Source organism: Oncorhynchus mykiss, chromosome 12 (assembly GCF_013265735.2).
Source record: "Oncorhynchus mykiss isolate Arlee chromosome 12, USDA_OmykA_1.1, whole genome shotgun sequence".
NCBI classification, from domain to species: domain Eukaryota; kingdom Metazoa; phylum Chordata; class Actinopteri; order Salmoniformes; family Salmonidae; genus Oncorhynchus; species Oncorhynchus mykiss.
This window is the reverse complement of record NC_048576.1, coordinates 50,453,601-50,480,896: the sequence shown is the minus strand read 5'-3', so window position 1 is coordinate 50,480,896 and position 27,296 is coordinate 50,453,601. Positions and strand designations below refer to the sequence as shown.

At 43.1% G+C, this 27,296-nt stretch overlaps 1 protein-coding gene across 1 annotated transcript in view; it reads right to left on the bottom strand.

Annotated features, from left to right (window-relative positions):
• The window catches only part of LOC110537733 (follistatin-related protein 4), a 223,830-nt gene extending 210,088 nt beyond the window's left edge, over positions 1 to 13,742 (bottom strand). The window contains exons 1-2 of the mRNA XM_021624080.2: positions 13,530 to 13,742; positions 6,002 to 6,146 (exon numbers count right to left, since the gene is read on the bottom strand). Coding sequence (XP_021479755.1) covers positions 6,002 to 6,145 — 144 coding nt within the window. The 5' untranslated portion in view covers position 6,146; positions 13,530 to 13,742. The remainder of the gene's footprint in view (positions 1 to 6,001; positions 6,147 to 13,529) is intronic.
• Between the last annotated feature and the right edge of the window lie 13,554 nt (positions 13,743 to 27,296).

Below are 27,296 nucleotides of genomic sequence, written 5' to 3'. Positions count from 1 at the left end.
GCTGAACTTGGAGTTAGCGAGTGATGTCGTAGAATGCTCAAACCCAAGCAGGCAATACACATATCCTATCATCGCCCTGCATGGGCATGGGTGTGTCAGTGCTGGTGCCGAGGCAGGAGACGTGCTAGGTTCTCCCTGTATAGCTGTAGCAGTCTCCATGGCTCAGAGAAATTGTATTCCTCGAGCAAAGTGTAAGCAAGCTAGCGTGTAGAAAAGTTTGTTTGGTGTATCTAGGCTTGTGGCAAGTTACACTGGTTGACTAAGCCTTGCGGTGAGAAATAGCCCTTTGTGTGGTTAGCTAGCCTTGCAGCTATCTAGCTAAGTTAGCTAAAGCCTTTAGATCAGTACTCAACTCTATCGACAGGACCGGATGTCCTACGTTTGGCAGTGTCAACCTCACAGTTCGCCTAAGAACCGTTTAGTAGGAAGACAGGAATCTAGTCAGGCTGAGGAGAGATTTTAGAGAGCGCAGTTACTTCCGCAAGGAAGAGAGTCGACAATGACCAGTTGGCGGGCGAGTGGCTACCTTTATTTAGGAGAGGGGCTCACCTCATTCGCCACTCGAGCTGTGAGTCTATAACAGAAACTGTGTGATTTGGATTCTTCGAGCTTGTGACCCACCCTAAGGTGTATCCCATATGCGACACCTCGAAATGAGCATTAGAAATGGAACCACGTTTCAAGAGTGCTCAGGTTCTGTATGTAATCTGTTGAGTCAATTTGTTCTTGCTATTACACTTAACAAAAATATAAATGTGAATCCAAGATGGCGTAGCAGTCGGATGTGTGTTTATCTTTGTCTTATCCTGTGTCTTGTCCCGTGTAAATAGCCAGGTTTTTTCGTATATATTTTAATCTCACTTTCTATCTACGAACTAAATATACTTTCCTGCAACCTGCCTAACTGGAACCTCCATCAGGAGCTAGCCAGCTAACTAGCTACTAGTCTTTGTTATCCACGGCTCGTGCCCTTGGTTTCATGCATGTTACATCAGAAGCCTCCTCTCTAAATTAGTTTATTAATTTATTCACTGATTCAGCACACTTCGCCAACCCTGATGTCCTATCTGAATCCTGGATTAGGAAGGCCACCAAAAATTCTGAAATTTCCATCCCCATCTACAAACTTTTCCACCACGATAGAACTGCCAAAGGGGGAGGAGTTGCAATCTACTGCAGAAATAGTCTGCAGAGTTCTGTCATGCTATCCAGGTCTGTGCCCAAAATCCACCTTTCCAGAAATAAGTCTCTCACTGTTGCCACTTGTTATAGACTCCCTTCAGCCCGCAGCTGTGCCCTGGACACCATATGTGAACTGATTGTCCCCCATTTATCTTCAGAGTTTGTACTCTTCGGTGACCTAAACTGGGATATGCTTAACACCCCGGCCGTCCTAAGATATCATAACCGCCATTGATAAAAGACATTTCTGTGCAGCCGTCTTCATCGACCTGGCCAAGGCTTTCGACTCTGTCAATCACCGTATTCTTATCGGCAGACTCAACAGCCTTGGTTTTTCAACGGACTGCCTCACCTGGTTCACCAACTACTTCTCAGATAGAGTTCAGTGTGCCAGATTTCAGTGTGTCAAACCAGTCAGTGTCTGGTATGACCAGAATTTGCCCAATTCACCTTCCAGTAATTATTTACAGATCCTTGCAACATGGGGCTGTGCATTATCATGCTGAAACATGAGGTGATGGTAGCGGATGAATGGCACCACAATGGGCCTCAGGATGTCATCTTGGTATCTCTGTGAATTCAATTTGCCATCAATAAAATGCACTTGTTTTCATTGTCTGTAGCCATACCATAATGCCACCGCCAGTATGGGGCAGACTGTTCACAACGGTGACATCTGCAAAGCGCTCGCCCACACAACGCCATCTGCCAGGTACAGTTGAAACCGAGATTCATCCATGAAGAGCACACTTCTCCAGCACGCCAGTGCCCATCGAAGGTGAGATTTTGCCCACTGAAATCTGTTACAATGCTAAACTGCTGTCAGGTCAAGACCCTGGTGAGGACGATGAGCACTCAGATGAGCTTCCCTGAGACGCTTTCTGACAGTTTGCGCAGAAATTCTTTGTTTGTGCAAACCCACAGTTTCATCAGCTGTCTGGCTGGTTGGTCTTCAACGATACCGTAGGTAAAAAAGCCGGATGTGGAGGTCCTGTACTGGGGTGGTGACACGTGGTCTACGGTTGAGAGGCCGGTTGGACGTACTTCCAAATTCTATAAAACAGCATTGGAGGCGGCTTAGGGTACAGAAATTAAAATTTGATTATCTTGCAACAGCTACTGACAGGAGTATAAAATCGAGCACGCAGCTGTGACAAACATTGTCAGCAGAAGGGCCTTACTAAAGAGCTCAGTGACTTTCAACGTAGCACCATCATAGGATAACACCTTACCAGTTCGTCAAATTTCTGCCCTGCTAGAGCTGCCCCGTCACCTGCAAGTGCTGTTATTGTGAAGTGGAAACGTCTAGGAGCAACAACGGCTCAGTGGCGAAGTAATAAGACACACAAGCCCACAGAACGGGACCACGGAGTGCTGAAGTGTGTTGCATGTAAAAATCCTCTGTCCTCGGTTGCACCACTCACTACTGAGTTCCAAACTGACGTTGGAAGCAACGTCAGCACAAGAACTGTTTGTCTGGAGCTTCATTAAATGGGTTTTCATTGCCGAGCAGCCACACACAAGCCTAAGATCACCATGCGCAATGCCAAATGTAGGCTGGAGTGGTGTAAAACTTGCCGCCATTGGACTCTGGAGCAGTGGAAACGCATTCTCTGGAGTGATGAATCACGCTTCACCACCTGGCTGTCCGACAGACAAATCTGGGTTTGGCGGATGTCAGGAGAATGTTACCTGCCAGAATCCATAGTGCCAACTGTACAGTTTGGTGCAGGAGGAATAATGGTCTGGTGATGTTTTTCATGGTTAGAGCTAGGCCTCTTAGTTCCAGTGAAGGGAAATCTTAACGCTACAGCATACAATGACATTCTAAACAATTTTGGGCTTCCAACTTTGTGGCACAGTTTTGGGAAGGCCCTTTCCTGTTTCAGCATGACAATGCCCCGTGCTCAAAATGAAGTCCATATAGAAATGGTTTGTCGATCGGTGTGAATGAACTTGACTAACCTGCACAGAGCCCTGACGCAACCCCATCGAACACATTTGGGATGAATTGGAACTCAGACTGCGAGCCAGGCCTAAACGCCCAACATCAGTGCTTAACATCACTAATGCTCTCATGGCTGAATGGAAGCAAATCTACGCAGCAATGTTCCAACATCTAGTGGAAAGCCTGGAGGCTGTTATATCAGCAAAGGGGTGACCAACTCCATATTAATCCCCATGATTTTGGAATGAGATGTTCGACGAGCTGGTGTCCACATACTTTTGGTCATGTAGCGTATATTGGCCTCTTCTGTATAGTATGTATGTCTGAGAAGCAACAAAGTGCATATCATCATCTGTAAGTACTCCATGCAGATACCACTGGGAATGTCAAAATAGTGTCTTAGTGAATTCCCTGTAGGTCTCATGGCTTGATGTCTTGACTATAAGCTTGAGTGGGTTTAAAAACAAATTGCACTGTAGACTATATCTGTATCATGCTAATCTCAAACAAAACTGTTTCCCAAATTCACCCTCTCTCTTATCCATCCTAATCTTTCCCGTGTACCCTAAATACCATCTCAATCATATTTCCTTTTTCCATACTCTCCTCAGTCTTATTGCTTATTCTCATCCCCTTCTCTGCTGAGCGGATCATGATTATAATCCAAAAGGTAAAATTTGAATTTGATTCTGAGATATAGCTTTGTGAGCTGCGAGGCTGTTATGTGAGGTCACATGAGAGAGAGGGCAGCTGATGCCTTATGGCTGACCTTACCAGAGCCAGGTGGCCTGATGACCTAGCATGGTGGCTTTTCTCCAGTAGCCCCAGGTGCTGTAACTGCACCAGGACAATGGAGGCTCTGCCTGGGATTTGTCAGCTCATTATTTACCCAACAATTACCTGAAAGACGGCCCTAAGGAAACTGTAAATCTATCTCTATCTCAGTCTTTTACGTTTCATTTCAGGACTGCCAGTCAGAGTTGTTTCAGTGTCATGTGTTTGCTTACATTTAGCATCGTTTCTGGTGTATACTGGCCAGGGAGGCTTCAGTTTATTCACTTTTTCATTCCTGAAGGCTCCTGCTCTGTTGCATATTGATGAAGTCCAATCCACCACCACCATCACCCCAGGGATGACTTTAAACTCCTATGCCAATTGACCGCTTTTGAGTTCCCATTCCCTGGGATAGATGGGGATGCCAGGGAATGTGTTGTTTGCATTGAGGGATATAAGAGGACCGAACAGAACCGCCTGAGCGGTGACATTCCTCTGCTGGCTTCCAACTTGGCACGGTGGCACCCCACACGCCTGCCAGGCCAACTGCAAGAACAGACTAGGAGAGGGTGCAGAATGCTTATTTTCACAAAGAATTGGGAGACAGGTGGGGCGCGGGGGGTGGTGGGGGTGGACAACACAATGTTTCCTAGATGCTCTGTGGGACAATTGATTCTGTGTTTTGGGGGAGGTAGGGCTTGTAATGATTTCACCTGTGTGATTAATGTGCAAATCTCCAATAGAACTTCACACATCTCTACCAATAGCTCTGTTCATGCATCACAACCAGACATTGTCACTTCTCCTTTAAAGGTTCAATCCAGACCAGCATGAAAAATGAAAATTGGGGGAGACTGCTGGGAGGAAGCTAATGGGTTTTAGGGCTGGCTCATAGATATGATGTAATCCCATACCAGAGAAAGGCTTGTCAGGCAAATGTGTGTACATGCAAAATATTCTGAACAAAATTTGAAAGAGACAAATGATAGCATGACAAAAGAGAGTCCTTGTGAATTTTTGTGCAGGGGTAATTGATTAACACACTCTCTGCAACCAACTGAGCCTCCTCTCCTCGGGGGAGAGAGAGAGACAGGTAAGATGTATGACGCCTGTGATTGAAAGGTAACTAAGCAATCCTCTGTCAAGACCACCTGCAGAACCACATAAGGAGACAAACACTCAAATGCCCATATTGAGCAGGGAGAGTATTTCAATTCAATTACACAACAATTGTGCTATGTACAGGTAACTGCCAAAATAATGGAAGCACTTCAGTAAATGAGGGACACAGAGTATATTGAAAGCAGGATCTTCCACACAGATGTGGATCCTGTTAATTAAGCAATTCACTTCCCATCATGCTTAGGCGTAATTTATAAAAATGCTGGGAAGGCCATTATGTTGGCTACCATTGCTATGGATGACATGCATCACAACATAGGATGACAATGCCCCCATCCACAGGGCTCGAGTGGTCACTGAATGGTTTGATTAGCATGAAAACAATGTAAATCATATGCCATGGCCGTCTCAGTCACCAGATCTCAACCCAATTGAACACTTATGGGAGATTCTGGAGCGGTGCCTGAGACAGCATCTTCCACCACCATTACCCAACTCCAAGTCATGGAATTTATTGTGGAAGAATGGCGTTGCATCCCTCCAATAGAGTTCCAGACACTTGTAGAATCTATGCCAAGATGCGTTGCAGCTGTTCTGGCGGCTCTGGCAGTTCGTGGTGGCCCAACGCCCTAATAAGACATTTGATGTTGGTATTTCCTATATTTAGGCAGTTACCTGTATATATTGATATACGCTTTATTATGCAAAGCATACAATACTTTCTGGGGAGCCGGGGTGAAAGAGAAAGGAAGAGGAAGAGAGTCCGACAGATGCAAAGGTAAAGGGGCTTCGAAAGACAGGCAGAGAGAAGAGTAACAGACACAGGCAGAGAGATTGATTCAGAGGGACAAGCAGACAGAGCGTGGTTGAGGGTGACAGAGAGGTTAGAAAGAGACAGACAGAGAACGAGGGTGACAGAGAGAGTGACAGAAAGAGACAGGGATACACAGAGAGAGAAGCATGCGGTATGTTTACCCTTGCCTGTGGTCCCTGGGAGGTGCTCTCGGCTGTGTTTGCTGTGTCCATGCTCCTGCTCCCTTCAGCCAGCCAGCAGACAGAGGCAAAGGTTCCAAGCAGGACAGGAAGTGCCCAAACACACAGCCAACCCATCAGTTTCATCCTGTCAGGAAAAAGAGCAGGACAACAAATGTCACACCGCCGCACCAGACTGACTACTGCCCCTCACACACAGCATAGAACAGTGCAGCAATTTACAGCACAGCACAGTACAGAAAGGGGACAGTATAGCACTGTACAGTGCAGTACATCATAGCACAGTACAGCAGTATAGCACAGTACAGCAGTATAGCACAGGACAGCGGTATAACGCAGTACAGCAGTATAGCGCAGTATAGCGCAGTACAGCAGTATAGCACAGTACAACAGTGCAGAGCAGGTCCCTCTTTCACGGGCTGATAACTTAGAATCACATCAACTCATTAATCTGGATAAAAGGCACTAACTCAGAGCTCAGAGGAGCCCTCTGCTTAATTGGCTGGTAATGTGACTCTCTAAACAGTCATATTCCCGTGAAAAAGTATCTCGTTGCTTTGAGTGTTTTGAGAGTGTTTTTCTCTGTGGTAGCTGGATGGTTGAGGATTTTGCGGAGCAAAGTGTATTCATTCAGTGCGATACAGGGTTGCATTGTAGAGTGACTCGATGTGTGGGCAGTTTCTGTATAAACAGTGTTTCCTGCAACCATAGGCCTATAATATGTAAACACATTGAGGCTGTAGAGCGTGGACGGATTCCAGTGCTGATGGGTTCTGGGAGAGGAGAGGAGAGGAGAGCTTGCCCTTGTGAAATGAGTCAACAAAAGAGATCTGCCTGTCAGTTTGTTAATGTGCTGCTGCACTCACGTCAGCTCCCCCAGAGATGATTGTAAAATGAAGAAGTCATTCATCACGAGAACAAACTTTGGGTGAAAGTAATTAAGCAAGCAGCATTGTTAAGAATACCTCAAAATGCTTAAAATGATTTTTTTTTTTTTTTATGTTTAATTGATATTTGACAAAACAACATTTCAACAAGTATTTGTATGCTTGACCTGGATTAGGGTAAAATACAAACAAGAATCAAAGTCCTTGACACCTCCAGTTTCCTACTCTACAATTCTCATTGTTAGAAACGCAGCATGGCTGTAAACCTTGCACAGGCATTGCCATCATATTGTATTTAGGGTGTACCTCCAGTACATTCAGTGTCGGTGAGTCCCTCCTCAATGCAAAACAGCCACTAACCTACCTCTGCTGCTGCCTGCTCTGTTTTGATGTGTCCTGGTGAATATCTCCCCTGACAACAGTACGGACATGCAGCCCCAGAGGGCTTCCTATGCCAACTGATCCTGTCCACAGGCGGCAGATCATCTGCTACATTCATAGGCTCCTGTCATCATCACTTCCTATTTCTTCCCGCGGACGGCCGCCTCACTAGCTCACGTGCAGCTACAGTGGTCAGAGCCACCAACCAAGCAACAGAACATATGCAGACAATCAGGCAGTCTTAAGCAGTGCCGCAGCACTCTGGCATAATTATAAATGGCAAAGGCCTGTTGCAACAGTTTGTCTTCTTCCAGCACCTTCCACCCTGCAAAGCACTTAAACAGGGGGAGGTCCAAAGAGAAACACCACTACGGTCACAGATGTAGTTTATGTCTGCTGCCCCAATGCAAACGAGAAGGGCTTTTTGTTTGTAATATAAACCAAGAGGCTAGCGGAGGAGAAATGTTTTCAGTCTGACGGTGCAGCAGCCACAGAAAGCCCCTTTAATGAAAGATGTCTTTATAGCACAGAGTAGGGCCACCAAGGGGATTGCCTCCCTGTGTTGTTTTTACAATGCTCGGATGGCTTGTACATTTGCTTTGTGTTTCTGTGGGTCACAGCAGCAGATACATGGGGAGAGCAGGGGAATCAAACTGCCCATCAACAGGAGGCACGGGGGGGGGGGGGGACAAAAAATGTTTTACCCACTATTGTACTGACACCGGCTTCACAGGATAAATTCTTAAAGGAATTTTATATGACAAAGCAATGTGATAAATCGCCACCATTTTGAAGTGTATCTAAGGCGGATGTATACAACCTGTGGTTCACCAGGGAGGTAAGGTTATGGAGAGCTATTTAAAATAATGTAAAGGTTTAATATGCCAGTCACCTAAAACAGAGACTGACAGCAAACTGCCTCCACTAGCCTCTGAGTTTGTTGTGTTCATAACAAAACCCATTGATATTGTCAACCAACTTTTGTTGACAAGATTAGCAATCTTAGGCATGACATGCAAACAACAAACGCGGAGCTTTGATAGTCATGCATATTGGACCAAATAATGACAGACAAGCACTGTAGTTTTGAGTTACGCAAAGTTGGTGTGGAAGAGGTGAATAAAAAATAAAAAATGTTGCTATCTATAAATAAGTACCAGCCACCTGATACTGACAACCTGGATGGTAAATTACTGAGGTTGGTAGCGGAATACACTGCGACTCCTGTTTGCCACATCTTAAATTTAAGCCGAGAAGACGGTGTGTGTCCTCAGGCTTGGAGGGAGGCAAAGGTCATTCCGCTAAGCAAGAATAGCAAAGCACCCTTTAATGGTTTAAACAGCTGACCAATCAGCCTGTTACCAGTGCTTAGCAAACCTTTTGAACATTTTTTATTTAAACAAATATAATGTTATTTTACAGAAAACAAATTGGAAATGGACTTTCAGCATGCTTACACGGAAGGGCGCTCAATATGCTCGGCACTGACACAAATTATTGATAATTGGCTGAAAGAAATTCATAATAAGAATATTATGGGAGCTTTTTTGTATGACTTCAGAGAAGCTTTTGATATCACTTGTAGGTGATATGGATATACATCCTCTGCCTTTTCATGGATTGAGAGTTATCTAATAGAACACAGAGGGTTTTCTTTAATGGAAGCTTCTCTAACGCAAATTCGGTTGGGTGTGGTGTACCACAGAGCAGCCGGCTTGGGACATTATTGTTTTCTGTTTTCACGAATGACCTTCCACTGACCTTAAATAAAGCCTGTGTCTATTTACGCTGTCAACTCATCAGTATACACGTCGGCTATGACAGTAAAATAATGAACTGACACCCTTAACATAGAGCTCCAGTCAGTTTTAGAATGTGGAACTAGGAATAGGCCGGTGTTAAATATCTCAAACTTAACCTCATCTCGGTCTATTACTGACTTCTGTGGCAATTGAGCAAGTTGATGAGACTAAACTGCTGTGTATAACCCTAGAAAGCAATCTGTTGTGGTCAAAACATATCGACTCAATGGGAGCTAAAATAAGAAGAGGTCTGTCCATCATAAGGTGTTGCTCTGCTTTCTTGACATCTCCTACAGGCCCTAGTTGTGTGGTCATGTGAGACAAGTAAGGGCATAGGCACATTGCAGTTGGTCCAGAACACAGCAGCACATATTGTGCTTAGATGCACACGGAGGGCTCTAAATTGAGGAGAAATTGACCCCATCACTAATGCTCTTTGTGCAAGGTGTTGAGGTGTTGAAGGTACCGAACTGTTCAAGCAGTTGGCACATAGTTCGAACACTCATCGGTACCACACAAGACACAAGACATGCAACCAGAGGTCTCTTCACAGTCCACAGAGGCTGGGAAATGCATAGTGCTAAATAGAGCCATGACTTCATGGAACTATCTGCCACCCCAGGTAACTCAAGCTAGTAATAAAACCAGATTCAAAAACCAGATGAAGGGCTGTGCCTGGTATATTGGCCATATATCACAAACCCAGGGGTGCCTTATTGCTATTATAAACTAGTTACCAACGTAATTAAATATTTTGTCATACTCGTGGTATACGGTCTGATATACCATGGCTGTCAGCCAATAGGCATTCAGGGCTCGAACCACCTAGTTCATACTAATAATTTAGTGGGTGCTTATATTTGTCCTATGTGTTTTTTGCATATCCCAACTTCCCCTGAGACACCCTCGGAGAGTGGGGTTATGTCCAGGGTCAACCATTATCAACGATAGCCCTGTAGCAATTAAAGTTAAGTTCCTCGCTCAAGGGCACATCTACACATTTTTTCACCTTGTCGGCTCGGGGATTCACACCAGCGACCTTTCAGTTACTGGCCCAATGCTCTTACTGCTAGGCTGACTGCCTCCCTAATGGAGATTTCTCTCTGCCAGAGCCCCTATGACTGTATGCCGACAGGATTAAAACAACAGCTCTCAAGGTTGTATTCTTTTATTACTCAATATGCTGACTGAGAGAGAACATTTACAACAACACAAAAACTCATCACAGTTGTGAATGGATAAAACTCTTACCCAACACTAAAAGTCTGGTGAGAATATGTTTGAAAATTCTCCAAGTAACTCCATTTTCACATCTAACAGCACACAGATAACGACTAACGGCACACTTGCTTTCCAACACAATTTGAGAGTTTCAATAGGAACTAAGATCCTCTGAATCTAGCAAATAGCCTTTCTGGGAGACCTCACCAATAATTATTGTCTGATACTTTCTCTTCTCCTCGCTCCATCTCTATAGAAAAGAGTCTCAGAGCTCTACGGCCCAGTAAATAAGACAGAGCTTAATACCATAGAAGACACCTGTCCTCTCTGCTGATATTGCCCTTCCTTTTGACAAGATTCTGTGACCAGGTCTGTAGCCTAAGGGTGTTAAAGCTCACATAAACCTTGTCAGCTAGTGGGAGACACACACCGTGACTTGTTAATGCCAGAGAAGAAGAAAAAACAAAGAAGTGGATGAAAGGATATATGTCGGGAGTAAAGCAATAGCATACTACAGGATGGTCTTGTCTTGCAGATCAAGTAGTGATCGTCTGAGAGTTGGAGGACTTTCTGATATCCTGATATGCCAGCGAAACTGGCATAGGAGACGCATGCCCCTCTCTCTAATACATAGATATTGAAGCAACCCATCACAACTCCTTTACTCGGCTCTCCTCAGTATAAGGCTGATTCTGTGATTCAGACAACTAGCCAGCCAGAGCTCTATTTGCTCTAAACAGTATAAGCGATGCACTGAGCTCAAACAATTGGCTCTAAATGTGATACAGCAATAAAATATCATTCCAAAAGTTAAACGAAAGTGATTTCAAGTGAATAACCAGCCATTCAGTATACATTGGACGTGTGCGCTTAGGGATCTATATGAGTAATATTGGTCTCTATTCTGTTCAGTGTCTTACTTATTAAATCCATAAAGTAATAAGAGTTAATACACTACAGTCTCATTATGTTATAGCTTTCAATACAATGTCATACAGTAGCTAAGACATTAAGGTATTAAATAATTGTTAATAATGGCATTTCATAAGTTAAGTAAACAAGTCATGGTAGTTCTGCTAGTGCAGCGGTGGCCCGTGAGTCATGCTCATTATTACTCTCAGGTTTCTATATCAGTGCGTGAGTCAATATATTTGTAATATGAATTCATAATACAAACACATTTATTGCACATTAGCCAGGATCAAAGTGACTTGAATTATACATCAAGCAAATATTTATGTTTAGCACTTGAGCCTTAATTAAATGTGTTCCACTTTGTAAATTAAATTATTCAGGTCAATTATTGTTGCTATAATTTTACTTTTCAACTGAGGACAGTAGCATTAACCTAAATATATTGGATAATGACATTGATTGCATATTGATATTATCATGCTGATTACAATGGCAATCAAGTGAAGTAAATCCGTTTCAGCTCCAGCAGAATAGCAATTGCAAATAGCAAAGATAAGTGCCGCTACATTTGCATTCAAAAGGTACTCTCACTAATTGTGTGTAAAATTGTGTAAATCTGTCAAAGTGCTAGCAAAAACAGGGTACTACAGGAGCAGCGAACAGAAACAATGACTTTGTCAAAACAAATGCTAAAAATCATTGAGACTCTAAACTGTAACATCCACTCCCCATTTCAGCTTCTCAACATGCTACCAACCATGGTCAGTGAGAGAGCAGCAACCCTACTATTGCTATTTCTATTTCTAATCAAAGGCCCCCACTCCCTCTGCAGAACTTTAACACAAATATAATGGCCCACGTATTCCCCACTGGGAGAAGCCCATTGAGGAAATCAGGGAGATAAAAGTATCTCTATGGAGTAAATGCCTGAAAACAAACTTAGCTTCAACTCCAACCATAGTGTTGGAGGAGAGGAATTTGACAGTGCATGAGTCACCATATCATATTTTCCCTAGAACTGCAACGGCAATAATCTGTGGACACGGAATAGTAATGTTTCTCGGGTTAATAAGGTATTGACGGGGATAGATTTTCAGCTGAAACAAACGTCAGCGAGTCACCTAGTAGTGCAGTTAAAGTTGTTCTATAGACTATGGATGATGAGAATAAAGATAAAAGTATGGTTAAAAAATATATATGCTAAACCGTAGCCATCACCCCCCTTGCACGTTTTCTTCCCACGGCTTATGCATTGACTGAAAGAAGCCCATAGGCGTGAACGGACTTATTTCAGCACCACGGACAGCTCTATTGTTAACGCTACAAAGTGCGCAAAAGTCCTTGCTACACACCATACACGCTGGTGCACACTGTTCTCACAACTACCCAACTTCTCGCACAAGACACTGGGTAACTGTAAAATGACTATGGTTTTGGATAGTGTACAGAATGTATGGCCACATGGATTTGACGCTGCCTCGGTACACCTTTAAAAGTGCGAATGTCCCTTGTTACGTTTTCCCTGTACAATAATTTTACTATTATAATAGGCCTACATGTTTCATGAGGTACCTCACATTTAACACAAATACATTAGGGCTGAAGACTGTTTCAGGAGAGTCCCTCGTGCCCTGCCAAGGAGTCACACTATAGGGATCGAGAATGCCTAAATGTGGCTGATATAATTTTACTAGTACTATGCTGAGCACATCCAGAGAATCCCAACAGAATTCAGTGACAGAGGAAAAAGGTGCTAGTAACCTTTCCCGCCCGGAATACGTTTCTGTTATAAGATGTCAAGGTATATAAGATATTTCTCGATAGGCTACATTAACTAATAAATCCTTAAGAAAGTCCCTGGAGTAGGTGTATATCCGACATACTATAAGAATATAGCTTGGTAACATATACCCTTGTCAACGGTAAAACTAACGTATTATTAACCTTAAAAGCTGCGGTGTCAGGGAACAATAGTCCACCTCAACTTGTATAAATGTATAGTAGGCTACCATTACTGTAATTGACATCACACCGATGTGTTGATATTTAAATTAAAATGGTTTAAACCTAATGTTACGACAGTACATTTTGGAGTAGCCTGTACTGCATAATGAATGCATTTTTTTTTATTATTCCGAAAACTGATTTCAATTTCCAGTCGCATTTGTCTTCATTCATTAGTACGCTTAATCAATTACCAGCAGATATTACAAAACGCCCAGATAAAATGCAACCTACAATGCATCACTAAACACCTAAAAAGTATTGTCCATGTCTTCCCTTCAAGCATAATTGCCTACTTACCAGTCGTATTCCACTAGTGATGAAAAAAAATATGCCGGCAAATATACCACCACAGGTGTATGATTCAGTTTAGGTGTCCAAACACTTTCTTAGTTCCAGCCTCCGCCGGGTTGCAGATTCGTCTCGTGTGCGACGGGATTTATTGAATTAGGCTCGCGAATAAGCATGCGTTGGATGTTCCCACTTCTAGCAGCGGCGCTCCATTCTCCAAGCTCTGAGTGGCTCTCACTACTGGCTTGCCCTATTTCAACTGCTTCAGTCTACACTTCTTTTGACGTCACTAGCTGCATACAAATATCTGCAGATTCTGCGCCATGAGCGACACCTGTGCCCACGTTTACGTGGCATGTTTGACCTGTGAATCATGACCAGGCAGGTAGCCACCGAAATTGAACATGGTTGTTACCTAAATCAGGCAGGATTATTCTCCAAGGGATGATGATATGCCAACTCTTACAATTAATTATGATGCCATCATAAGAAACTATATATAAAGTTAAAGTTACCAATATGTTAATCTACTCGATATCAGCAGTCTGGCGACATTAACTTGTTTTATTAGCTTGCCAAACAGTACTGGCATGGCATTGAATTGGCAGACATGCTCTGTCATGCTTTTTCCTCCACCTTGCCATAGCAGTGCCAAATCTGTCACAACACACAGATCCTTACTGAACTACTGCATCAATGACTAATCAACATCAGTGTATTAAGTTTGAAAAGCTATTAGATACAGTGCATTCATAAAGTATTCAGATCCCTTCCCTTTTTCCACATTTTGTTATGTTACAGCCTTATTGTAAAATTGATTAAATACATTTTTCCTCATCAATCTACACACAATACCGCATGATGACAAAGGAAAATGTATTTTTATAAATGTTTGCAAATGTATGAAAAAAAAAAACCTTTGCTATGAGACTCAAAATTGAGCTCTGCTGCATCCTGTTTCCATTGATCATCCTTGAGATGTTTTTTCAACAATTGATTGGTCATGATTTGGAAAGACACACACCTGTCTATATAAGGTCCCACAGCTGACAGTGCAAGTCAGAGCACAGATCTGGGGAAGGGTAACAAAAAATGTCTGCAGCATTGAAGGTCCCCAAAACCACAGTGGCCTCCATCATTCTTAAATGGAACACGTTTTGAACGACCAAGACTCTTCCTAGAGCTGGCCACCCGGCCAAACTGAGAAATCGAGGGAGAAAGGCGTTGGTCAGGAAGGTGACCAAGTACCCAATGGTCACTCTGACAGAGCTCCAGAGTTCCTCTGTGAAAGAGAGATAACCATATCTGCAGCACTCCACCAATCAGGCCTTTATGGAAGAGTGTCCAGGTGGAGCCCCCTCAGTAAAAGGCACATGACAGCCCGCATGGAGTTTGCCAAAAGGCACCTGAAGTATTCAGACCATGAGAAACCAGATTATCTGGTCTGATGAAGCCAATATTGAACCCTTTGGCCTGAATGCCAAGCGACAAGTCTGGAGGAAATCTGGCACCATCCCTACGGTGAAGCATGGTGGTGGCAGCATCATGCTGTGAGGATGTTTTTCAGCGGCAGGGACTGGGAGACTAGTCAGGATCGAGGGAAAGATGAACGGAGCAAAGTACAGAGAGATCCTTGATGAAAACCTGCTCCAGAGCGCTCAGGACCTCAGACTGGGGCGAAGGTTCACCTTCCAACAGGACAACGACCCTAAGCACAGAGCCAAGACATAGCTGAGGTGGCTTTGGGACAATTCTCTGAATGTGCTTGAGTGGTCCAGCCATATTCCGGACTTGAACCTGATCGAACATCTCTGAAGAGACCTGCAAATGGCTCTACAGTGACAGTCCCCATCCAGCCTGACAGAGCTTGAGAGGATCTGCAGAGAAGAATGGGAGAAACACCACATAAAATACAGGTGTGCCAAGCTTGTAGCGTCATACCCAAGAAGACTCAAGACTGTAATCGCTGCCAATGGTGCTTCAATAAAGTACTGAGTAAATGGTCTGAATACTTATGTAGATGTTACATTTTAGCTTTTTATTTTGTATAAAATTTGCAAACATTTCTAAAAACATAATTTTGCTTTGTCATTATGGGGTTTTGTGTGTAGAATGATGAGGGGGGGAATTGAATCCATGTTAGGGTAAGGTTGTAAACGTAACAAAATGTGGAAAAAGTCAAAGGGTTTGAATACTTTCAGAATGCACTGTAACAATAATGAGGCTATATACAAGGAGTACCGGTGTCATGTAAAAATCTTCCCAGCCTGAAATAGCTCCCAATCGCTCTGATTTTGTTGTGATTGTGACGTCATGTTGTAAAATTCCTCAGAGCGTGAAAATGTTCCCATTTCAATAATTGCACGCACATCTCTTCATGTGAATGTCTGAGCTCGTGTGAATGTCTCTCACACCCTCCCTTGCTCTTGATTTAGCTAGCTAGCATAATTAGCTGTCAGTTGGTCAAGATGGCTTGTTCTCAGAGCTGTGCAGTTTTAGCTTGTTTGTATAACTAAATAAAATAATATAAAAGCTAGGTTTTAGTCAGAGTATAAACAACTGTTTCACATCTCCACTACTTACTTTTGATTACCAAATATATTGAGCTAGTTATCTGCCATTATGTGCGTCACATGATAGAGTACACTACCTAGCTAGCACAACTTGCTAGCTTATAACCTTACCCACCATCTCTCACATTACCCAAAGCCAACAGTACCGTGGTAGCCTCTCTGCTGAAGCAATCTTTGAGTGGAAAGTAAATGGCAACACTGCTAATAAATGCAATGCTAATTTGTGGTAAAGCCAAATCTACAGTCAACACCACTACCAAAGATTTATATAACTCACCCATGGTACTGCAATTTCTCAAAAATAATCTGTTCTTGCTGTCATTTGTCAATTCACTGGCCTCTAATGTCATAATGTGGAACTGAAGACTCGACTGTGTCTTCCAAGTTTGTCGCCAAAATATTGCCAAGGAGAAAGAAAGTCCTTGATGTAATTTATGGCCATATGCTTAATTAGTAGGTTGATAACAGACATTGACAGTCCAAGTATTTCAGGGTATGAGGGGAAGAGACATTACAGGCTATCCAAAAGACAACTATCATCCTCCCCCTGGCAGATATCAGACCAAAAGCATTAGATGTAAAACCTGCATAAACAAGTCACATCTCAGTGATCTGCTGTCTTAAAGCAGGTGTTTGACACAGGTGTTTGACACAGGTGTTTGACAGTAGATATGATTGAGATGCTGACCAACAAAAACTAAACTTGTACATATCTGTATACTTCCAACCATTTGGATAATATAATGAGGAAGGCCAATTCTGAACTATTGGCATAAACAATAAATTGGGCAAAATACCAATTAGCAAAACAAATATCAGAATTGGGCTGCCTGTGTAAACTCAGCATTTGTGGCTTCCTCAACACTCCCTGAAGAAGGTGCTGAAATATAGGTTATTATTTCCATTAAATCCGGGGTGTCAAACTGATGCCATGAAGGGCCGAGTGTCTGCAGGTTTTCGCTCCTCCCTTGTACTTGATGAATTAAGCTCACTAATTAGTACGGAACTCCCCTCACCTGGTTGTCTAGGTCTCAGTTGAAGGGAAAAAACAAAAACCCGCAGACACTAGGCCGTCCATGGAATGAGTTTGACACCCCTGGCCTAGTGTCTGCAGGTTTTAGTTGTTCCTTTCAACTAAGACATAGACAACCAGGTGAGGGGAGTTCCTTACTAATTAGTGACCTTAATTCATTAAAGTACACTACATGACCAAAAGTATGTGGACACCTGCTCATTGAACATCTCATTCCAAAATCATGGGCATTAATATGGAGTTGGTCCCCCCTTTGCTGCTATAACAGCCTCCACTCTGCTGGGAAGGCTTTCTACTGGATGTTGGAACATTACTTGCTTCCATTCAGTCACAAGAGCATTAGTGAGGTCGAGCTCTGATTTTGGCCGATTAGGCCTGGCTCGCAGTCGGTGTTCCAATTCATCCCAAAGGTGTTCGATGGGGTTGAGGTCAGGGCTCTGTGCAGGCCAGTCAAGTTCTTCCACACCGATCTCAACAAACTATTGCTGTATGGACCTCGCTTTGTGCACGGAGCATTGTCATGCTGAAACAGGAAAGGGCCTTCACCAAACTTTTGCCACAACGTTGGAAGCACAGAATCATCTAGAATGACATTGTATGCTGTAACGTTAAGATTTCCCTTCACTGGACCTAAGGGGCCCTGCCCGAACCATGAAAAACAGCCCCATACCAGTATTCCTTCTCCACCAAACTTTATAGTTGGCACTACGCATTCAGGCAGGTAGCGTTCTCCTGGCATCCGTCAAACCCAGATGGTGAATCGTGATTTATCATTCCAGAGAACGTTTCCACTGCTCGCTCCATGGTCCAATGGCGGCAAGCTTTACAACACTCCAGTCGATGGCATTGTGCATGGTGATCTTAGGGTTGTGTGAGGCTGCTCGGCCATGGAAACCAATTTCATGAAGCTCCAGATGAACAGTTCTTGTGCAGAGGCAATTTAGAACTCGGTAGTGAGTGTTTCAACCGAGGATAGAGGATTTTTACGTACTACGCACTTCATCACCCAGTGGTCCCATTCTGTGAGCTTGTGTGGCATAACACTTCGCGGCTGAGCAGTTGTTTCTCTTAGATGTTTCCACTTCACAATAACAGCACTTACAGTTGATCGGGGAAGCTTTAGCAGGTCAGAAATCCGATTGCAGAAGTCAGGGCGTTCATACTTCTTGCAATTCACGAAGCAGCGCAGCACCTTTGTGAAGGAAGTTGTCAAGGAAGTGTTAATACATGGTGCACGAGGGGAGATGTTTGCGTTAGACATTACATGAATTACTACACTTCTAATGCATTTGCATAATCACATCCTTCGTCTCCATTTTAGTTACTAGCTCTGTTTCTGCTTCTAGCTGGGCAAACCTTGTGACTATATATGGATCCGCTGAGCTGAAATAGAAAAAGTGACCAACATAGCACATACATGGTTATGATTAGAAAGTGTTAGACTTTTCATGACCAATGTTTGACATCAGTGACAGTAAGACTACGTACATTGTTTGCAAACTCCCCTACACAGTCAGTGATGATGTTGTCCACAAGTCTAAAATCAAGAAGTTTGACTATTGAAGCAATCTCTGTTCCCTATTTGCTTAGGGCATACTGGTTGCCAGCCGCGGTTCTCTTCTCAAAAGGGCCTATGAGATCGATGCCCAGGATAGAACATTCATTTAAGCCTTTCATTTCCATGCAACTTACGTGTGGAATGATCTACAATACACTTTCAAATAGGAGGAATTGGTGCCTCTAGGGCATTTCAGATGTTTTATTATAAAAAATATGTTTTTTTATGCTTTTTTTTTGTTGCTTTTTGTGTATTGTTGTGCATAATAATGTGTATTTTATCGTGTAAATTAATTTGTAGTTTAATGTGTTTATTGTATTTTATTGTGTAATGTGGTGCTATACTGGACTCATCTGAAAAAGAGACCTTGGTCTCAGGAATAGGCACTCCGGGGCCCCAACAGTGGCAGTCCAGCCCTGGGTTGGGTGATCGGATCCTAGATCTGTGGTTAGGGGCAATCTCAGACCACTTCCATCTCAGGCTAACCATCGTCACATTTGCTAATCTCTTTTTAAATCTCCATCTCTATCCACTCACTTTCTTTTTCCTTCTCACTTTCCCTCAATTAACCATTGTCTTTAAAATGGGGAAAGACAATGCATGACGCAATTACCTATCCTTACAAGATACCAGAATGGGGCCTCCATAAAAATTGCATACAGCTCTGAAATATTTATGCTCAATGTAACATTTATCAAGAAAAGAAAGAACTTTATTAGCAGTGCAAGCCTTTTGATTCCATGGACTGCTGCAGGCTGGATAAGAAGAGAGGGCCACCGTAAGGAGAGAGACACAGAGACGAATAGAAGGACAAGGGAGGGAGAAACAGAGAGACAAGGGAGAGAGATCCAGAGAGAGAGAGAGAGAGAGGGCGAGAACGAGAAAAAGAGATGGGGGAAAGAGAAAAGGATAGGGAGGGAGGGCGAGAGTTGGTGAAAGGGAGGGAGGGAGAGAGAAAGGGACAGTGTATTGCATTTCTAAATAGGTAATCGGGGAAGATATTTGAACCAGTACACAGTTATATCTGATTGGAGGGGAGTTAGCTAGCCTGGCTGACATGATTCACAGCACAGGGAGAGTACTGCATTTACAACAGCCTCTTGTCCAGCCCAGTGTGTCACATGGTCTGGACAGGAGGCTGTTGTAAATGCAGTATTCGCTGAGCTGACACATTGATTGGTTCTCTCAAATGTTGTTGTTTTATTCCTGGGGGTTTAGACCTCTCGTTGTTTGGATTTGAAAATCCAATAGTTGTAATGGAAGGAGGCTGTATGTAGCTGTGAGTGAGGAACACACAGAGGAGAACCAACCAATAAAAGCACAGCTCCCTTCATTATTGACGCATCGTGCCGACAACATCAAAACAGCCTTTCCAGATTCTGAAGTCATGAGATCTTCAAGTTGTGTGTAGGCCAACCTAGGAGTTAACGCCCCTTGCTTGGGATTTTCATATGGATTTGCAGACAGCATTTCATGATTAGAATCCGTGCTTATAGCCTTCCATTGCCTGAAACAACTCAACAAAAGCGACACTTTTAGTTACTGTAAAGCACAAACGTATTGTTTCAGATGTACAACGGCAATGATGATAGAATAAATGTTTTCCCTAGAAGGTGGAAAAACAGTATCAATGAGTCTGTGTTGACCATATTCTTATCTAGGAAGTTCCAAAGGACATATTTCGATGACTACCATTTGGCAGTGGAATTAAATCACACCTATCCTTCATTTACACGGCATCATTTGACGATGCATTGAATATAAATAATTTGTAGCCCTTGGTAGGGAAAAGGGGGTTTAGAGCTCAATCAACTGGAATGGAGATGCTACCTTATATAATGACGCATCAGAAGTTGAGACACGAGACTCTCCATTATATAAATATGTTTATTAGAAATCCAGAGTTAAAAACATTGTGTGATGTTTTGGCCAGAGACCTTCAGTACTAGTCAAAAGTTTGGACACACACCTACTCATTCCAAGGTTTTTCTTTATTTTGACTTTTTTCCACATTGCAGAATAATAGTGAAAACATCAAAACTATGAAATAACACATACAGAATCATGTAGAAACCAAAAAAAGTGTTATATATTTTATACTTGAGATTCCTCAAACTAGCCACCCTTTGCCTTGATGACTGCTTTGCACATTATTGACATTCTCTAAACCAGCTTCATGGGGTAGTAACCTGAAATGCATTTGAATTAACAGGTGTGTGCCTTCTTATAAGTGACACACACTTTGTGAGACACAGAGTAGGTGAACAGATGATCTCCGATCTGTGGTTCCCACCATGAAGCATGGAGGAGGTGTGATGGTGTGGGGATGCTTTGCTGGTGACACTGTAGGTGATTTCTTTAGAATTCAAGGCACACTTAACCAGCATGGCTACCACAGCATTCTGCAGCAATACGCCATCCCATCTGGTTAGCGCTTAGTGGGACTATAATTTGTTTTTCAACAGGACAATGACCCAACACACTTCCAGGCTGTGTAATGGCTTTTTTTCCAAGAAGGAGAGTGATGGAGTGCTGCATCAGATGACCTGGTCTCCACAATCCTCCGACCTCAACCCAACTGAGGTGGTTTGGGATGAATTGGACCGCAGAGTGAAGGAAAAGCAGCAAGTAACAAGCAACAAGTTCTCAGCATATGTGGGAACTCCTTCAAGACTGTTGGAAAAGCAATCCAAGGGAAGCTGGTTGAGAGAATGCCAATAGTGTGTAAAGCTGTCATCAAGGCAAAGGGTGGCTACTTTGAGGAATCTAAAATCTAAAATGTATTTTGATTTGTTTAACACTTGAATGAGTCGGTGTGTCCAACCTTTTGGCCGGCACTGTACACCAAACACCTTGGTAGTTATTCACAACTTGCATTGCCTCATAACAATTAGATCCACATTTCACTCACTCTATAGACTCCTTTTCCCCGACGACCCTCACAAAGCTGAGGTGTCAGGAGCGATTACCTTCTAGCGAAAAAAAATAGAAGCCTTGTTATCCAAAGGACGGGGGGGGGGGGGGGGGGGCTGCTTTATTTGTCAACTGCTGTTCCTGCAGTAGTGATTCAAGCCTTTGATATGAAAGTCATGTCTAACACAGTGTTTCCAAGTGAGACAGAAGCCTTTCTACATGCTCCAGCTGTCTCCTCTGACACTCTGCAGCTGGACCTGCCATCTTGACCTTGCCTGTTTAAACGGCTGCCCCCCGATAACCCAGGTCTGTCAGCTCTAAACGTAGTGCTAGAGATTCTAATGCGTTCGAACTGAACTGACTACCTCCAGAAGAAGATATCAGTGTTCAATTTGGTTGCCACTGATATCGTGTATTTTGGTTTGTGATGTATGTCATATAGGATATTTCTGCACCACAACTGATCTAACAGTAAAGAGGGTTCGTAAGACCAGCGGGAAACACTTTATATTCATATAGTATTATAATATTTGATTATATAAGTAATGATAGTGGTGCAGATTTAGAACAGAGATTTTAGTCAGGCACGTTATGAACTGGCCCTCAGAACTAATGCAGAAATCCATTCTGTATTGGATCTGTCTTTTACTGTGTTTTATACTGATAGCACTTTCAGAGAGAGAGAGAGAGAGAGAGAGAGAGAGAGAGAGAGCGATTCCTCTAAGGCCACTCTTTAACAGTCCCTGGCTATTACAATGCACACATATTTAATCCATAGCTATTGACGAACGCATATGGAATCTACTCATAAGGCCAACAGCACTCTGGAGTGAGTGGGAAATGATCAAATTAAATGGTACAAATAGGAATCGATCCTCAGAGCCTGTAAATACCTCAGCCCATACAGGTCAGACTGTTGATGACAGTATTCTCGCATATCAACTTGATGCGGCCCACTTATTTTTTACAAACATATTTATTTTTCACCCACCTCATTGCTTGTTTGGTACGGGTTACATTTGAACGCAAGTAATATAGACGTATTTCTTCAAGGCTTAGTGGCACTCAGACGGATAGCTGACAGAGGTCCCTCACACACTCCCACCGACAGAAGCATCTAGCAGGCAGCACTAGTGGATAGAACCATATTTCTCCTTTATGCCCCCCTTCTCCTCCCCCACTACTTTACCTACCTGCACCCTGCTCTGGTTCTAGCTCTGCCCCCTCGCACCTATGTCTATTGAAAAGAGCTGTGCAAAACATGTGTGAGTCCCAAACGGTACCCAAATCCCTATATAGTGCACTACTTTTGACCAGAGACCTATGGGCCCTGTTAAAAATAAGTGACCAAAAATGGGAATAGGTTGCCATTCGGGACGCATCCCATGTGTCCTTTTCAATATTTCAGTAAAATGACCCCCTCCCCGTGAGTGGTATAGTCAAAGTGCAGAGGCGCTCCTTTGTACCTCACGGCCAACACGTCTTCTGGACAAACCGGGGCATTGATTTGTTTCACAGCTGCAGTCTCCCCTTGATATTGGTCTATGTTTCTGCCTCTGCCTCCAATTTGTTGGCGGACAGCGGCACAAGGGCCCCAGATGACGACAATGAGATAGGGCTAACAGATGACAGCAGCGGCACAATGCTCACGGTAATGCTGCTGCAGCTCTTCCTTATGGCCCAAACGTCACCCTCATGGTTGGGGAGTAACCGATTACATGTAATCTGATTACAAAAAAAATGTAACTATGATGACGTTACCCAACTAAAATATTTTAATCAGATTACTGATCATTTTGAAAAATGCATTATAAATTCACAAAGGATGTTTGCAAAAAAAATACATTATGACACCTTTCTGTTTTCTCAATGGCATTCAATTCAGCATAGAAAAAAGGTGATCATGACATGCAGGCTAAAACATAAAACCAACTGTGAACCAACTACATTAAAATCTCATTTTATTTGTCAAGTGCCAAATACAACAGGTGTAGACTTTACCGTGAAACGCTTACATACGAGTCCTTTCCCAACAATGTAGAGTTCAAAAGTAAGACAAATTAGTTTTTTAAAGAACATAGTAACACATTAAAATAACAATAACGACACCATAAACTGTACAAGGAGCACCAGTACCGAGTGAATGTGCAGGGGTACAATGTACTGCAGTTGCGGTAATATGTACATGTAGGTAGGGGTAAATGTGACTGGGCAATCAGGATAATAAATAATAAACTGAGTAGCAGAAGTGCATGCGAAGAGTGTGAACGAATGTGAAAGTGTGTGTGAGTGTGTTCGTGTGTGTGTGTCTGTGTGTGTGTGTGCGGCGTCAATATGCATGTGTGAGTGTGTGTTCTGTGTTTGTGAGCGTATGCAGTGTGTATGTGTATTGGAGTGAGTGAGTAGAGTCCATAGTTAGCACGTCGATATCTCTTGCCATGCGATAGCAGAGAGAACAGTCTATGACTTGGGTGGCTGGAGTCTTTGACAATTTTTAGGGCCTTCCTCCAAACACCACCTGGTATAGAGGTCCTGGATGGCAGGGAGCTCGGCCCCAGTGATTTACTGGGCCGTACTCACTACCCTCTGTAGCGCCGTGCAGTCGGATGCCAAACAATTGCCCTACCAATCGGTGATGCAGCCAGTGCTGTCGAACTTTGTGAGGACCTGAGGGCCCATGCCAAATCTTTTCAGCCTCCTGAGGGGTAAGAGGAATTTCCGTGCTCTCTTCATGACTGTGTTGGTGTGTTTTACCATGAAAGGTTCTTAGTGATGTGGAGGACTTTGAGGCTCTCAACCCTCTCTACTACAGCCCTGTCGATATGAATGGGGGCGTGCTCGGCCCTCCGTTTCCTGTACTCCATGATCAACTCCGTTGTCTTGCTGACGTTGAGAGAGAGGCTGTGGTCCTGGCACCACACTGCCAGCTCCTGCAGTGGCTTGGGAAAGTCCCTTGGCATTTTTCCTATTTTGTTGCCATACAACCTGGAATTAAAATTGATATTCGGGGGGGGGGGGGGGTTATCATTTGATTTACACAACATGCCTACCACCTTCAAGATGCTAAATATTTTTTTAGGCCATTCCAAGACATTTAAATGTTTCCCCTTAAACAACTAGAGTGTTGCTTCAGCAGTATGCTTAGGGTCATTGTCCTACTGGAAGGTGAACCTCCTTTCCAGTCTTAAATCTCTTGAAGACTGAAACAGGTTACACCTCAAGAATTTCCCTGTATTTAGCGCCATCCAGCATTCCTTCAGTTCTGACCAGTTTCCCAGTCCCTGCCGATGAAAAACATCCCCACAGCATGATGCTGCCACCACCATGCTTCACTGTGGGGATGTTGTTCTCCGGGTGATGAGAGTTAGTTTTGTGCCAGATGGCCAAAAAGCTCAATTTTACTCTCATCTGACCAGAGTACCTTCTTCCACATGTTTGGAGAGTCTCCCACATGCCTTTTGGCGAACATCAAACGTGCTTGCTTGTTTTTTTCTTGAAGCAATGGCTTTTCTTCTGGCCACTCTTCCGTAAAGCCCAGCTCTCTGGAGTGTATGGCAGAAAGTGGTTCTATGGACAGATACTCCAATCTCCGCTGTGGACCTTTGCAGCTTCTTCGGGGTTGTCTTTGGTCTCTATGTTTCCTCTCTGATTAATGCCCTCCTTGTCTGGTCCGTGAGTTTTGGTGGGCGGCACTCTCTTGGCAGGTTTGTTGTGGTGTCAAATTCTTTCCAATTTTTAATAATGGATTTAATGGTGCTCTGTGGGATGTTTAAAGTTTTGGATATGTTTTTATAACCCAACACTGATCTGTACTTCTTCACAACTTTGTCACTGACCTGTTTGGAGAGCTCCTTGGTCTTCATGGTGTCACTTGCTTGGTGGTGCCCCTTGCTTAGTGGTGTTGCAGACTCTGGGGCCTTTCAGAACACGTTTATACATACTGAGATCATGTGACATTTCATGTGACACTTAAATAAAGTCTACCTGTGTGTAATCTAACTAATTATGTGACCTCTGAAGGTTATTGGTTGCACCAGATTTTATTTAGGGGCTTCATAGCAAATGGGTGAATACTGTACATACAGTTGCAGTCAGAAGTTTACATACACTTAGGTTGGAGTCATTAAAACTTGTTTTTCAACCACTCCACAAAATTCTTGTTAACAAACTGTAGTTATGTTAGGACATCTACTTTGTGCATGACACAAGTAATTTTTCCAACAATTGTTTACAGACAGATTATTTCACTTATAATTCCATGTATCACAATTCCAGTGGGTCAGAAGTTTACATACACTAAGTAGACTCTGCCTTTAAACAGATTGGAAAATTCCAGAAAATGATGTAATGGCTTTGGAAGCTTCTGATAAGCTAATTGACATCATGTAATCAATTGGAGGTGTACCTGTGGATGTATTTCAAGGCCTACCTTCAAACCCAGTGCCTCTTTGCTTGACATCATTCGAAAATCAAAAGAAATCAGCCAAGACCTCAGATAAAAAATGTGTAGACCTCCACAAGTCTGGTTCCTCCTTGGGAGCAATTTCCATACGCCTGAAGGTACCACATTCATCTGTACAAACAATAGTACGCAAGTATAAACACCATGGAACCACGCAGCCGTCATACCACTCAGGAAGGAGACATGTTCTGTCTCCTAGAGATGAACGTACTTTGGTGCCAAAAGTGCAAATCAATCCCAGAACAACAGCAAAGGACCTTGTGAAGATGCTGAAGGAAACCGGTACACACGTATCTATATCCACAGTGAAACGAGTCCTATATCGACATAACCTGAAAGGCCACTCAGCAAGGAAGAAGCCACTGCTCCAAAACTGCCATAAAGAGCCAGACACCGGTTTGCAGCTGCACATGGGGACAAAGATTGTACTTTTTGGAGAAATGTCCTCTGGTCTGATGAAACAAAAATAGAGCTGTTTAGCCATAATGACCATCATTATGTTTGGAGGAAAACGGGGAGGCTTGCAAGCCAAAGAACACCATCCCAACCGTGAAGCACGGGGTGGCAGCATCATGTTGTGGGGGTGCTTTGCTGCAGGAGGGACTGGTACACTTCACAAAATAGATGGCATCATGAGGAGGAAAACTGTGGACATATTGAAGCAACATCTCAAGACATCAGTCAGGAAGTTAAAGCCTGGTCTCAAATGGGTCTACCAAATGGACAATGACTCCAGCATACTATAAAGTTGTGGGAAAATGGCTTAGGGACAACAAAGTCAAGGTATTGGAGTGGCCATCACAAAGCCCTGACCTCAATCCTATAGAAAATGTGTGGGCAGAACTCAAAAAGCTTGTGCGAGCAAGGAGGCCTACAAACCCGACTCAGTTACACCAGTTCTGTCAGGAGGAATGGGAAAAAATTCATCCAGCTTGTGGAAGGCTACCCGAAACGCTTGACCCAAGTTAAACAATTTAAAGTCAATGCTACCAAATACTAATTGAGTATATGTAAACTTCTGAACCTCTGGGAATGTGATGAAAGAACTAAAAGCTGAAAGAAATAATTCGCTGTACTATTATTCTGACATTTCACATTCTTAAAGAATTAAATGTCAGGAATTGTGAAAAACTGAGTTTAAATGTATTTGGCTAAGGTGTATGTAAACTTCCGACTTCAACTGTATGCACACACCACTTTTCCTTTTTTTATTTTTTTGAATATTTTGAAACAAGTC